At 32.0% G+C, this 15,597-nt stretch overlaps 1 protein-coding gene across 1 annotated transcript; it reads right to left on the bottom strand.

Annotated features, from left to right (window-relative positions):
* Positions 1-4,469: 4,469 nt before the first annotated feature.
* LOC124542844 (succinate dehydrogenase cytochrome b560 subunit, mitochondrial-like) lies at positions 4,470-15,045 on the bottom strand. Its single transcript, XM_047120727.1, has 3 exons — positions 14,932-15,045; positions 5,245-5,486; positions 4,470-4,811 (listed from the first exon to the last, which is right to left on the bottom strand). The coding sequence occupies exons 1-3, from the start codon at positions 15,000-15,002 to the stop codon at positions 4,525-4,527; spliced, it is 600 nt and encodes a 199-aa protein (XP_046976683.1). The 5' UTR covers positions 15,003-15,045; the 3' UTR covers positions 4,470-4,524.
* Positions 15,046-15,597: the final 552 nt, after the last annotated feature.

Here is a 15,597-nt window from a genome sequence, read left to right as displayed (position 1 = left end):
AGTGAAAATAAGAATTTATACTTTTATAAATTAGTTACTTGAACGAACAAGACCCAATATTTCAGGAAATTATGGAAAAGAACAATTTTTTTTTTCCCATTTTGTATTTTTTTAGAATTGATGCGTAATACATACTTTACGCCGTATGGATGTCATATTTTCCAATCATGGTTTCCAAAATGACAAGTTGTTTTTGTCGTTTTAATATACAGGTAATACTGTTTACACAACGTGGGCCTTATTAATATGTATTTGTACCGCAATATTTCATAACGTAAAATATAGTTTTTGTAAATAACATGTATAAACAAACCAAATAAACATTATTTTACCGTAACTGAATTGGAAATTTTCTCTATCAAAAAACACGGATACATATATGTATTTTTTTTATTTAGGAATAACTAGTAGTCTGCTTACAATGTAAGTAGAGTACACATGGATGATTTTGACGATCAAATACCAATTCGATATAAAATTATGCCTTCAGCAGGGGTTGGGATTAGTGCGTTTTGATAGGCTTATGATATGGACATGTTTCATGTTGATAGGGATTAGTTCACAGCCATGCGAATCGATTCGGCAGAGTCAATTAAAACCATGCGTCCCTGCATTTTCACCTGCTTTGGGACTAATGGACAAAAGCGACATCGCAATAAAGATTATACAGGCCGTAGAAATCCAATTCACAATTTCAGAATGATAAGATACTTTTATTACATTGCATCTGTGACTGTCACTATGCGCCGTTAATGGCTTCCCAATAAAGTATTTTCAGCTCTCTTCTATCTTGTTAGGGCATTAATTTTGCATGTTTCCAGTGTAATATAAAAATCCGTTTCAATCCAAAACAACTTGTATTTTGTTTATTGCAACTAAGTTGTATTAGATTTGCACATATGTACCACCTTATATATAGGTACACTTGGGGTAAGAAAGGGTTCGTCACCTTAAGATCTATTTTCGTGTGCTCAGTATGAGCGATAATCTGCTTTACCTATTAAGAATGACACATAGCGTCGCAATGATTTGATGTTTAAATTCAAAAGATACTAAGAGTATAAGATTTGATAAATGAATGAATTTTAAAACTAGCCAAGATTTTCTTACTCTGACTGTACATATACGGTGAGTGAGCCATTATAATTACAGACACTAAAGAACTGTTGCAGTAACCATTTCCCAATCAAGTAACCCATTACCCAGTTCCCGAACTTAGTTCAAGTTAATGAAGTTATTTTAACGTGAACTCAGATTTTTTTTTAATGATTAGATAAATTCAGATTTTGGTTTATTTCGGGATATTTAAATAAATGTACCATGAATTAAGCAAAACAAGCACAGAAAAAATTACAATAATAGATAATATTTTACTATAACGAAGTACATAGAGAGATAGATAGATTTTGTATTTCTAGGGGGAGAAAGGAGAGGGAGCGATGTGTACGTGTGTATGTGAGGACGTATGAGATTAATGCGTTACGAGCCGGACTTACTTCCAATGCGCGTAAATAGTATATTATGTTTAACATTAAAACATCAATCCGACTTAAAACAAATATTGCGTAATTAATACTACAGTAAATATTTGGGTCTATAACCTGTTAAAATTATTTAATAAAAAAAATATTATATTTATTTTTAACGTAATAAAATGGAAACGATACGGCTAAGCCCGAACAAGGGAAATAGCTCATGTTTCCCAGTACAGACTGTATTAATTCGGACATTGATGAAAAACTCTGCGACGAACAATTTTTTAAGGATTAAGTAAATACTTTTGTTTACGAAATTCGTCCTTACTAGCACATTAGAGATTTTTCAATTGTTGTTTATATTTGGCGGTGTTCAGTATAACTCATTCACATCTCAAAGACAAATCAATTTTAATAATGTTTCTTACATCAGTATAACATGCAAACCACCGCTCGCAACGAGACTTTTGGTCTAATGTGTGTAATGTCAGTTGATTTTGACCCCCAGGGGCACAAGTATCTTTCTGAAGGTATTGCGTTAAAAAGAAGGTATATTATAGTGCCTGCTATTATAAAATATATATCGAACATGCTTCGATCGCCTAACCGATTTTTTTTAAATAAAAATCGCATTATATATTATTTAAACCTATACATTTATAAGGTTCTATTAAAAATACAATAAAATGCCAATTAGCACTCGCCAAAAATCCTTTTCCACTTCGTTTTCGACAAACAAATAAAATCTTTTGTTTACAGCGTATCCATTTTTTAAACAAACGTAGAACGTGACCAAGGGAATGAATGCGAATGAAATGGACCGGATTGATCGATGGATAGTGGAATTTGTCAAAAAGCTTTAAGAGCATCCATTTTTACGTAAGCTGTCCCTTATATCCCCTTATGTTGAATTGATGTAGTAGTTTCATGCATTGTAATTGAGCATGAAATTTGAGGAATGGAGAATCAAAACATACGAGATTAATATTAGAAAAGTTATCTTGTAAGCTCCTGCAATATTCACTTAAAATTGCTATACTACATAGTTCCAAAAAATATAGTTCAAAGCTTAATGAATTTCAATTATGAGAAACTCATATGCGTTTGAGCTCGCTTGAACAATGGATCCGAAAGGTTTAAGCTGATATGGTATTAATATATCTTTATTTTTATATTGTAAAACATACATTGTTACAAAGTAAATAAAGACACAATATTACTATAATACACGTGATGGATGGATGGTAACAATGGAATTCAAATAAACTTAACAAAATCCAATCGTTCTTTTAGGAAGTCAAACCATATCAATTTAATAACTAATGAAAGGCTGTTTTTGAAGGAATTACACTTATCTCTCGCTCCGTAGATTTCTCATAAATGGTGATCGAGCTGTTTATTTATGAATATTATACTTAAATGTCGTTGTAATTTAATATTACAATATAAGAAAGCGCAGCAAACAAATGCATAATCCTCTCATCTCAATAAAACGGTTCACAGTATTTAAGAAACAGTTAATATGCTTGAAGTACGCATTACATACGACAGGAAAATTTGTCTTTCGTAAACATATAATATAACAAAGTTAATAATTAATATTTTAATATTAAAACAATATGTTAACCTAATAACAGACTAGAATGCTTGTTTAATAGCTTTCTGATTATTCTTTTGTTTTGAGCAGAATCATAAATCTCAGTAAAATTTCCTGTAAAACATATCTTCATTTCATTGTTATTTCAATGCTCGGAATTTTATCATCGCATATCGGACTATTCCAAATTGATTGAGATAAAACTGAACAAAGGCTTATGACTCTCAATAACAGACGATATCCATGTTAAAAAATAATTACTGTTCGTTAATTTTCACAGATATTCAATACTAAATTAAATTTTATTTAATTAAATTTGTGGAAATGATTAACTACGAGGTTCCCTGACGTTTGTTTTCGGTATAATTTTCATATCACAGGACACTTTACATTTATTTCAACACAGATGAAGTGGAAAAATATTAAACGTTTGTCGGTACATAATTGTCAGACAATGATCGACTTATGTTCAAATTAATTTTACATTAATTAACCAAGTTAAACGTGTGATTTAAAATAATATATCCCTTCGTGATTTTCGTATACTTTTTGTACCTATCAGACTTAGACATAAAAATATATTAGATTCACTTTGAGTAGGTAGTATGTGAAAGATAGGTTAAAAATGGGAGCGTTTGAAATGTGACTTAGAGTCTTGATAGAGAAGGTTAGAGATGTGAAGCGGAAAGTAATAATAACTACCATGTTATATATATTTTTTATTATTCACCTTTTATATTTTTTATCACTCCGTTATATTGTTTGCCCGTTGCTATGGCGTCATTCCTCTTTTCTTTCTGTTACTACGGTTGCCATTGCCAACAGACTTCGTAGCAGAAACTAGCGAACGACGTTCCGATAGGAATGGTTCGGGTGTTTAATTCCTCTCAATGTATAACCGGATATGATGTCGCTAATAGTCATGGCATAATATTGGCTTTGGCTTTGGCTTATACGATTTTGTCAGTAATGTCGCTTTACTAATATTTTAGAAGTTATCAAAGTAAGAAGTATTATGTTACTCGGTTTATTATCTTTGATTACCCAGGCAGTCTTGCAGGTAACAACGAGTCTTTATAAAATTATTTAATTTGAATTTAAAATTTAGCTTTGAATCAGTTCCTTATTTAATGTATGTATATATGTATATTTATTGTGTATTTATATTGCTTTGTTGTGATTTATTTTGCACTAGCCCGTTGAGTTTGCAAGCTTCTTTCTTTAGGGTCGTCTGGTAGAGATCACTGTTCAGTGATAAGACCGCCCTTTGCACGCTTTGTATGTTAGTGTTAAGTTTGCTTCTTGCTGTATCTGTGTGATTTTCTTTGATTGTATTATGTGTGCAATAAAGTTATTTATTATATTATTATTATTATTAAAACAATAAATAGAACACATTTAAAATTAAAATGATATAATTGGTGAAACGATAAAATATAAAAGAAAAACTGATCAAAGTATTGCAAATATAAATGTCACAACTGCGGTTGCTATGAAGCTTTTTCTTGCAGTTTCATAGACATCCTTCATCGCGAGCCATCTCCCAGCGTTCCACATACAAAAGCGAATGCCGTTGAAGTAGTGATAGACAAAGGGAGCACCCAGGATTATTTTTATGATGAAAATTGAAAGTCTATTAAGATCTAGACTTTGAATCATAGACACGTAGGTTTCGACTCCGTTGGACAGAAACAGACTACCGCCTGATAGAAGAAGGGCGTAAAATGTTACAATAATACCTGAAACAAATACAAAATATGTGTTTGAATCAAGAATATTTTTCTTTCGTTAAGTATTGTTTTGCTGACATGCAAATGGCCTACCACTGCCATAAGAATCTAGTCAGGTAGATAAGTGGGTCAAAACTAAGAAACCTTGTTTTGTTAAATGAATAATATGTTATTACCTACACGCACAACGCCATTATGCTCTATGCTGTGAAATTATCTAACATCAAACAATATGTGTGTGTACATGCAGTTTGCTAGACGTATCTAATAATTTTGAACCTAAAAGTTACATTGTAACTGTAACGCTTCATTTCGTATCGATTTGATCAAACTATACAAAATTAATTACCAACACACAACAGAGTAAGTATTATCTCAACAAAATTATATAAAGCGTTACAATTACAAAAATGATGTTCAAGAAAATTCACAATAATCGAACCAGTTATACGCTGCACTATCGACGTCATGGCTGGCAGGGTGGGTGCGTATATGGTGAGATGCGGTGACATCGGTCGATCCAAACTCATATTTTTGTCATCGTGTGATTTTTTCGGCGGCGGCACGTACTTCTGGAACACTATTGTGTTATTGCCGCCAGCACCAGGACATTTGCAACATGTATTTTTCCCGCTATAAGTCACTCTTCTATTCAAGTATGCAATCGACGGAAACAGCAACGACCTAAAACAAAAATTGGAAACATTTATAAACTCACTGCAGGACTATGGTCTTCCTGTAAGGACATATTAATAACGAAAGCCAATTTTTGTCCCAGTGACAAAAATGGGACAAAAATCTATATATGGACGACAGGTGCACATAAAAAAAGGTTATGGTCACACTACCTGTAGATTTGCAGAAAAAAGAGGATTCTTGATAGCAATTTCTTTAATTGTTAGAATTAAACAAATAATAAGTTTAAAGAGGGAAATAGGTTACTGGCCCGTAAGAGAGCGGAGAGAGCTGTATAAAAAAAAAGTTTAAATAAAGCTTCATAATTTTGGCGTCAAATTTTTGACTTGCAGTTAACAATGAAATGAAATTAAAACAAAATTAAACATATGTAGTTTCCTTAAATCTTAAAAAACTTTTGAATAACCTCAAAGTATACGGTAGGCCTACTAATTCAGTTAACCTTTAACGTAATGTAAATTCTAAATAGAGAAAAACGTTCTCGCTTAGTACAACCGGCATTTAAACTTTTAAGAACAAAATATTTTCAACAGCACATAAACGACAACAAGCTCCGACGGAGACTGTATTTTAATTTTAGATAAATAAGAGTCCTGGACGTACACTTAATCGATTTTATTAATTTCTAGAAGTTATCCGACTAACTATTATGTAGCTGAAGAACTGGCAATTGACCACAAAACGGTTTTGACTCATTTGAATAAAGCTGGGTACACAAAAAAGCTCGATATATGGGTGCCTCATGAACTCACTGAAAGAAACCTAATGAACCGTGTACTCATTTATGATTCTTTATTACGACGTAATGAAACCGAACCATTTTTGAAGAAGCTGATAACTGGTGATGAAAAGTGGATCACATACGACAAGAACGTGCGAAAAAGATCGTGGTCAAAGGCCGGTCAAGCTTCACAGACTGTGGCAAAACCCGGATTAACTCGCAACAAGGTAATGCTGTGTGTATGGTGGGATTGGAAGGGCATCATTCATTATGAGCTGTTACCGCCCAGCAGGACCATCGATTCAGAACTGTATTGCGAACAATTGATGAGATTGAAGCAAGAAATTGAGAGAAAGCGGCCAGAATTGATCAACAGAAGGGGTGTGGTTTTTCACCATGACAACGCTAGACCTCACACATCTTTAGCCACTCAACAAAAATTACGAGAGTTTGGCTGGGAGGTATTAATGCATCCGCCGTATATTCCTGACCTTGCACCTTCAGATTTTCATCTGTTTCGGTCTCTGCAGAATTCCTTAGGCAGTGTCAGGTTAACATCACGAGAGGACTGCCAAAACCACTTGTCGCAGTTTTTCGATCAGAAGCCCCAAAATTTTTACAGCAATGGGATCTTGTCACTACCAACAAGATGGCAAAAAGTTATGTAACAAAATAGCACCTACATACTTTAGTCAAATGTAAATAAACTATAAAAAAAACTTTTTGAATTTTCATATAAAATACGAAGAAACTTTTTCCCCAACCTATTATTATATTAACGACTTATATAATATTTAATTTGACAAGTTCAAAGCACTGTAACTTAAAAAACGTAGACACACCTTAATTAATTAGAGCAAAGCTACTCACATTGGTTTGAGGTTTAATGACCTTTTCAAGATGTAGTTAGATGCATAAAGGTTACCTTTACGGTCAGTGGTCAGCACCTTCTATAGGCTTTGGCGCTGTAATAAATATTAACCATTTCTACTAAATTAAGATGTTAAAGCCCCTGTGCCGTAATTATTGTTTAAATCAAATCATCAATCATCCAAACTATAACATAAAATATGGAATAAGTGGGTGGTACCTACCCAGACGGCTTAGCATAAAAGTCTACCACCAAGGAAATGCCAAGTAATAATCGATATGAAACACGACTAAATTAAATATTGAAATGCATCCCAACCACTATTTCGCCTTTTTAAGCTCGTTGAGTTAATTAAGTAATGAATAAATCCCGGTTCGAATCAAAATCGAATTTTAAAATAATTTCCACTCCAAAACCAAATTGCGAGAAAAAAAAAACATACTTCTATAAAACTTACAATTATAACTAAAAATATTCATAGTGAAACTAAATAATTTTAAGGCAAATGATTGAAATCAAACTATACTAGCAGAGCCCAACAGTTTTATGAATACCAATTTTTATAACGACCGGCTCAACAATGTAGACGTTGATCGTCGGAGCACCAACTTGCGGCGACTTACAATAGAGTGGATGATATATATAGAGGATATAAAATTTCGTGAAAAATACATCAATTTGGCAAATTCGTAGAACTATACTTAACAAACTAAACAATTATATTTCTTATAAATAGTAGTTATAATAATTGGACACTAAGGTTGTTTTTGTATTTGTTTTGTTATTGTGACTTGTGACATGTGGCATTTTTTCTATTTAAGTCTATCTATTTCCAATACCAATACCTTATTCTATGAACGGAAGATGTATTTGTCGTTCAGGCAGCTGATTAAACGACGTCGCTTTTAAAGGCTAGGCTGTTAATTGAATGGCTAATTAATGTAGTTACCAGCGCCATATGTCTAAAGACAAATTGGAGCAGTATTGTGGAATATGCGGGAGGCGCCCGCTGTGCTCATCAGGCTTAGCCCTGCAGAGACATATTAACAAGCTATTACTTTACCTTTTTTAGCATTTTTATAACAAACACTATTATTTCCGCCTTGTTCGTTCGTTCGTTCTTTGTTCATAACCAGCTGTTTAACACTTTGGCAGCCGTGCCAAATAACTGTTCAAGAGCTTGAGTAGTTTGTAACATTAAAAAGCCTCAAGTCTCAAATCGTGCTTAATCTATATTTAGATTCTTCTATGACGCGTCACCGGGTACCAGCGACGCGACGTAACAAATAACTTTTTATTCGGTAATTACGATGCTGCCAGGTACGTATATAACGTATACCGTAACGCCTTCCTTTTCTAACGTCACGCGTTTACATGACCTTGTATTAATATATCAATAATAAAAATCTGATACGCAAAGTTATATACCGACCCTCAGAGGTAATCATTGACCTACAAGATCAATCAACGACAGTGGTTCTGAGTATCGTAAACGATGACAGCTAAGTAGATGGTCTACTGAAAACCGGAAATCATGGCAAATGTTCCACGAAAAGTTTTAGACGGTCAAAGTTACAATCGATTACGTAATTAATCGACCACAATTTAATCCTATCTTTCACGAAACTTAAAATGATAAACGAACTAAAAAATTCAAATGAAAAAGAATTAAATGCTTTCTGCGCGTGTACAGTACGTGTATCAAAGTTAATTGTGATGAAAAAAATGGATGGTATCGACGAGTGGACCGGAGAGCATAAAAACATAATCCAATGAAAGGTCCGTCGCGTAAATGTCAAAAAGAAAATCAATAAAGTGCGATGATATCGCCACAGGGTTAGGTAATCGGGACCAGACGCTTTTAAGTGAGAACTGAGGTAATCAAATGTTAAACGCACTGCCAAATGGTTTAAAGAAAACTTTAATGTCATAGAATTTTAATGATATTGGTACAAATAAATTTAGAGGCCAAAGAAGTTATAACAAATCCTTTATTGTTTTAATCGTCTTCAAGAATTTATTTAAAGGCAGTGCCTTTTTAATTCTAAGGATTCTCTCTCTCGCGGCAGCACTCGCCTTTATTTTCCAAGTCAAATAATAAATCATTGAAACATAATGCATAATACTAGCAACTGGGCTTTATGTTACAAATTGAAACGTGCATACATTTTAATATGAAGTTATAATCCAATTAACATTATTAGATCGACCGGCTGATCGTGGACCAACGGACGCAAATACAGAATGTATATTGCTAGAAATTACATCGAGCTTAATAATCATAACAATTTAATCATCCTGAAAAGCCATGTCGTTTGACGGATTATGCCTTAAGCCCACATGCACCAAAACGGATCGCGAATATTTGATAGATCGAGAGTGCTAAGTTAATTAAATTTTACGAGGTTTGTATGATCAAATACAAAGTAAATTAATTCCATTATTTATCTGTTGTATGCTTTCATAATAAATATTTTGTGTGTTCTATTATATGTATGTAATTTTTAATGATTGTAGTTCAACATTTGAAAAAGGTTAATAAAAGCAACCTAGCTGTAATTACTGAAATTGTATAATAATTAAATGATATTGAATCAAAATTTTAAATAATTTATCATGCCTGACAGAATGACTCAGCTCCGCAGCACACGCGGTTAGCAAAGTTAGACTACTAACTGATATTGACACCGCACGTGTAGTATGTCATCATCATATCACTCACATGACATATTACTGTGGTGTAACGCTGTAGATTCGCTGTAAACTAACGCAATTATTCCCTTTTTTTTACAAAACATTTCAGTCTATTTATAAGTTTGGAGCTAGAGATTCCCTTTGGGATATTTTTAACAAAATATTCACTGTTGCTTGTTTGTTCACAATATATTGACAACAATACACACACTGTTCACAGTAACATAACACTTTGATAGAATCAGTGATAATCATTGTATCTACACGAGACGCAAGGGTCATCTTATAAAGACAAGTTTCCGACTCCGCGAAGTCAATAAATCCTTCTTGGGGCAAGGTATCCGTTTCTATAATAAATTCCGCAGATATTTGTAACGTTGCCAATTCATAAATTTAAAACATGTTTGAAAATAAATTAATAAAAAAACCTATTATTGAATACAAGATTACTTAGATGATGAAAAATAAAATATGTAGTACGAACCGGCGGTAGTTTCATTTAATATAGTTTGTAAAATGACGATTTAAAAATGCTTGTTAAAGCCTACCTAAATAAGGTATTTTCATTTAAAGTTAAAATATTTCCGGTCCGTTCCGGCTTTACAGGAGACAATTAAATAACATTTTTAGACCGAAGAACAAAAAAATGATTATTTCCAAACCTTGGAAGCCTCTCTACAATATGCGTGTAAAAAAAACGTTAGCTTTCCTCTTAAATCACTCTGTTAAACCGCCATTAAATCCGTTACGTATTTTAAAGGATCTAAGTGCACAGACAATTACAAACGCCTTTGTTATATACTACATAGGGATTATTATATACTACTAATAAAAAAACCGCGAATGGATTTTATTTTCCGATTCACTACTCTTAATCTATACTGATATTATAAATGAAAAAAGTAACCATGTATGTTAGAATTTAAACTAAATAATATTGTAAGATATTATTATTTTTATATTTGAACTCCGTGGTACCAGGTTCGATTCCCAGCCGAGTCGATGCAGAATGAAACGATGCAAAAGTTCATTCGTTTTCTATGTTCTCTTGTGTCTCGGTGTTTGTGGTTGGTACCATCGTTACTTCTGATTTTCCATAACAATAGTGCTTTAGCTACTTACATTGGGATCAGGGTAATGTATGTGATGTTTTCCAACATTTTTTATTTATAGATAAAAGTGTAGTACTTAATTCAGAAGATTCGTATCACGCGTTCAGTAGCATATCAATAAACCTGTATCATAATAACCAATCGCGTGGATTTACAGATTAAATTTATTGTTATATCAACGCTTAAAAGCCGTATGCTCAAAACGAAATGAAAATATAAAATGTATTAATGATTAAACAAAAAATACATTCAACAAAATTTCAATTTATCCGTTGATGGCCACTTAACATGAGGGCTCAAGCATTTAACAATGTTTTATTTTCCTTTTTCACCAAATAGTTTGCATTTAACAATTACCTACATAAAAAGTAACATAAAAACACAAATTGCATTAAAACATCGTTGTAAATGCGTCATTCAAACATAACAATTAAAAATTATAAATATTTAATCTAATTTTTTAGTTTTCTTATTTTAATTTCTTTGTACGATCGATATACGCAAATACAACTGTGACGTGTATTTTTAATAAGATAAGTTTATCACTATTTTTCAAAAATAGAATCAACAAAAATCTTGTATCAAAATTTAGGGAACATATTTTGATTTGAAACTATTATATTCGATTAATGCTAGCTGTGCCCACGATTTCGTGCGCGTTTAAATTAAACAAAAAAATTATTGTTGTGGCCTAAGTTACTCCTTTTTAGATCAGCTATCTGCCTGGGATAGTACCCTCAAAATCGGTTCCGAAGTTCCAGAGATTAGCCAATATCTATTTACCGTGTATATAGATACGTATTTTGTAAAAAGAGGTTATTTTAATATTACAAACAGACACTCCAGATATTATATGTAATAGATATACAGCATTACAATTATATGAAAGGAAAACACGCAAAGAAAACTATATCACTCGCCAATGTTTCATCACAATCCTATGAAATACTTAGTAACGCATAAAAAATACTATTTTTTATTTATATAGAATTAATTAATAAATAATATCACACGTCGAATAAGTATAAAGGTAGGGTAGAACATTAATTTCAAACAAACTTCCTTATAAAAATAATTCTTACTAAATATTGACCAGTTATGTATGAACTAATTAGTCGCCCAATTATTTCCGATTAAAGTTAAACTTACTTTACTAAGTTGTTTTCAAAACTTTGAACAATGTCTCAGATGCTGAAGGTAAAAATAATATATGCCGTATTACGAAAAAAAAATTTATATTGAGCCAATTTGTTTTAGAAAATTACATCTAAATCTAACAATGTGACGTAACAAAGGCCTATGCCTTATGAAATATATGCTTGCTAAGCAGATTTCTCCATACAAAATTTACCAAAAAGTAATTGCCAGTTTAATGAGTGCATAGGTTTAAGAGGTACGAGAGGGGATTACAATGCTGGAACTATCCCAATGGCAGTGCACTTTTCCGGTATTAACAAATCATCTGGGCCATCTACATATAACCCGTAAATTGTACAATATGTATATTATAATATTAAGGTGAAAATGGAAATAAAGAATAACTTTACATACAACTGTTTCACAATAACTAAACTATATATTTTTTTAAATCAACAATATCCTGAATGTTATTTCAAAATCCAAGACACTTTCGAATCAAATTTCTTTAAATCTATTCAACAGCATACATCAGATAGCGGTTAAAGAATAACACCACAAACCTATTCCGTATGAACGGAAATGTCAATGTAGACGAAATATCCGTTCGATCATACATGGAGCCTTCGTCGATTTTTATGACTCTACCGGAATAAACTAATACTTTTCTAGAACAATAACATTTCGCGCCTTCGATATTTATGAGATCATTTGTTTCGTGTAATCTTTATCTTAAAGACTGCAGATTAGAAACTTCCGGATTCAATTCCCAGTTAAAATTATTGCAGACATTTTTAACTTTGCCGTTTCGTACATTCAAATCGTCTATAAAAAATACATTGGTTAAAAAAGGCATATAAGTAAGGACATTACATACATATATAATTGTATTTAACTAATATGACTGTATTTTTTTAAATGTTGAAAAAGAGTAACTACTGCGTTTCTTGTCGGTTCTTTTCGGTAGAATCTACTTTCCGAACCGGTGGTAGCTTCACTTAATTGTTAAATGACGATTCAAAAGTGCATGTAAAAGCCCACTTGAATAAAGTTTATTTTGATTTGATTTGATTTGTAGTAGTCATCCATTCCCACTTTTGGTGTCCCAGCTATTGGACTATGACAGGTGTTAAGGTAATATCAGCTGTGTTAGCGAACCCACAATATGTAAGAGATATATTAATTGCCGTGATAAAATACTTTAATTGACAACATTATGTATGTGTGTATGATATAATAAATTAATATAAACATTTAATATGTTCGTTTCGTATGTACCAATATATATATATATATATATTTTATCATTAAATCTATTCGATAATAAAATAATACAATACAAGGTTTATTATTAATTATAGTGAGATCATATGATTAATTTATGGAAATTAATATTGATAGGTCAATTTATTTTTGTATTTCATCAAATTTAAAAGTACTATCAGATTTAATTTTTTAAATACCTAGTACAAACTTAGCGCTTAGTTAAAGTTTTAAAAGGTATAATAACAATTTTTTATAATGGGCCATTATTAATGGCACTGGCTTTCTTAATATTGGAATTTGAATTTCTTAAAGCAAAGTGGATCATAATCCTCATCATCCTCCTACACTTTTCCCAATTTTATTTAGGGTTGGCGCAGCATGTCTTTTCCTTCCATACTTCTCTGTCAGACGTCATCTCACAAGTAACATTCTTTCTAACCATATCGTCTTTTACACAATCCATCCATTGTTTCCTTGGTCGTTCTCTACCTCTATATCCATTCACATCCATTCTCAAGGACTTCCTCACAATATGTTCCTCATTCCCCGCATTACATACCCATACCATGATAGCCGCCTTCCACATAACTTCTTGGCTATCGGTGTCACTTTCAAACTTCCTCTTATGTACTCATTCCTTACTCTATCCATTCGCGAACACCACTCATTCCTCTCAGCATTCTCATCTCCGCAACATGCAATTGTCATTCCTTTTGTAGCCCAACACTCTGATCCATATAGAACAACAGGTCTGATCATTGCCTTATAGATCTTCCCCTTAAGTTTAAGGGGACAAAGTGGATATCTTAAAATTTAAATTATATTTATTTTTATGAGCAATAATATTTTTATTATTTATTACCTTGTTTTCTCCATCGAAAACAATCTGACTTCCTGATACAAACTGAAAATCAATTCATCAACGAATTTCTGTATCCACACAACTCAATACAAAACCACTCAAATTGCAAAATATTTTAATGAGTTGCTGATTCACGCTTTATCGCAAAAATAAGTAGAAAGAAAGAAGAGTAGAAAGTATGATAATACATACCTACAAAGTGATATACCTCAATAGAAATATTTTTTCGCGATTTTGAATTTGAGGCGGACACGAGATGTAATAAAACTCTTAATACAAATTTTCGCATACCATAATTATGTACGACATATATGCAACTACTACTATTTTATATACCATAACCTCTCGGTTTGAGTACTACTCATTCCCCGACATTTCTAGACTAGAGTTATATTATTTTGAACCTAAAGGTGTGATTTACAAAAGTTATTAATATTGACGAAAGGACAATACTCAAGATTAATAAATAATTATTTTTGATATAAGAAATAAAATAAAGTCATAATATGCATTCGGATCCAGGACGTTCGCTTATGTAATATAAAAGCTTTACACTTGCTTATTGAATGTAAAATCTTCTACTGAATCAGAAACCCTTTGTATTTATTAATTCGATGAAAGATTCAAAGGGATTAATTTTTTCTAACAATTATTATTTTTACAAACATGCATTATAACATGCGACGTATTACATTATACAAAGAGTTTTAATCATCAATAAGTGCAATTTATAATACTTCAATTATAAAATAAGTATTTATTTTACGTACCTGTTTGTATTGAATATTTTAAAAGCGACATTATTTCTAAAACAATTTCCTTTTAGTAGAACTGGAAACATTGTTCAGAATTTCCCGCACTGACAGTTTTATGATAGTTTGTTTTTTTTTTATATTTATGACATTTTATTGTTACAGGGTACCCTTAGCATTGTTGATTTGTTAAATTGCATTAAAACCTCCTTGTAAATAGTTATTTATATATTATAAAAATATGAGCACGGTACTGATACTTTTACTGATACTTCTCACATCAAGTGCCTGGATTCATAAACTGCGAAGCTTTGCTGCTTATATCCTCTATAAGTCTATACTAATATCACAAATGCGAAAATAAGTCTGCCTGTTTGACTGCTGCTCTTTCACTAATGGATTCATTGGTGCAGCAGAATTTGAATTAATTTAGAAAGAATAAAGATTAAATTGTGAAGGGAACATAGCTACCCAAGTACTATTAACGATAACTACCGTTAACGATACTAACCGTTGGGTTAGTAGTTTTTTACTTAAGCATAGCAAAATCTATCTACGTCTCCTCTTGGAATATTGATAGATAATGTTTAGAGGAATCACTTTTTCTTCTAGTATTTAAAATGCCGTAAGAAGAAAAAGACTTCCCGTTACATTTAAATTATATAGAAAATGTTATATTACACA

The sequence above is a fragment of the Vanessa cardui genome, chromosome Z, assembly GCF_905220365.1.
Source record: "Vanessa cardui chromosome Z, ilVanCard2.1, whole genome shotgun sequence".
NCBI classification, from domain to species: Eukaryota; Metazoa; Arthropoda; class Insecta; order Lepidoptera; family Nymphalidae; genus Vanessa; species Vanessa cardui.
The sequence above is the reverse complement of the archived record's forward strand: the minus strand, read 5'-3'. Positions and strand labels throughout refer to the sequence as shown.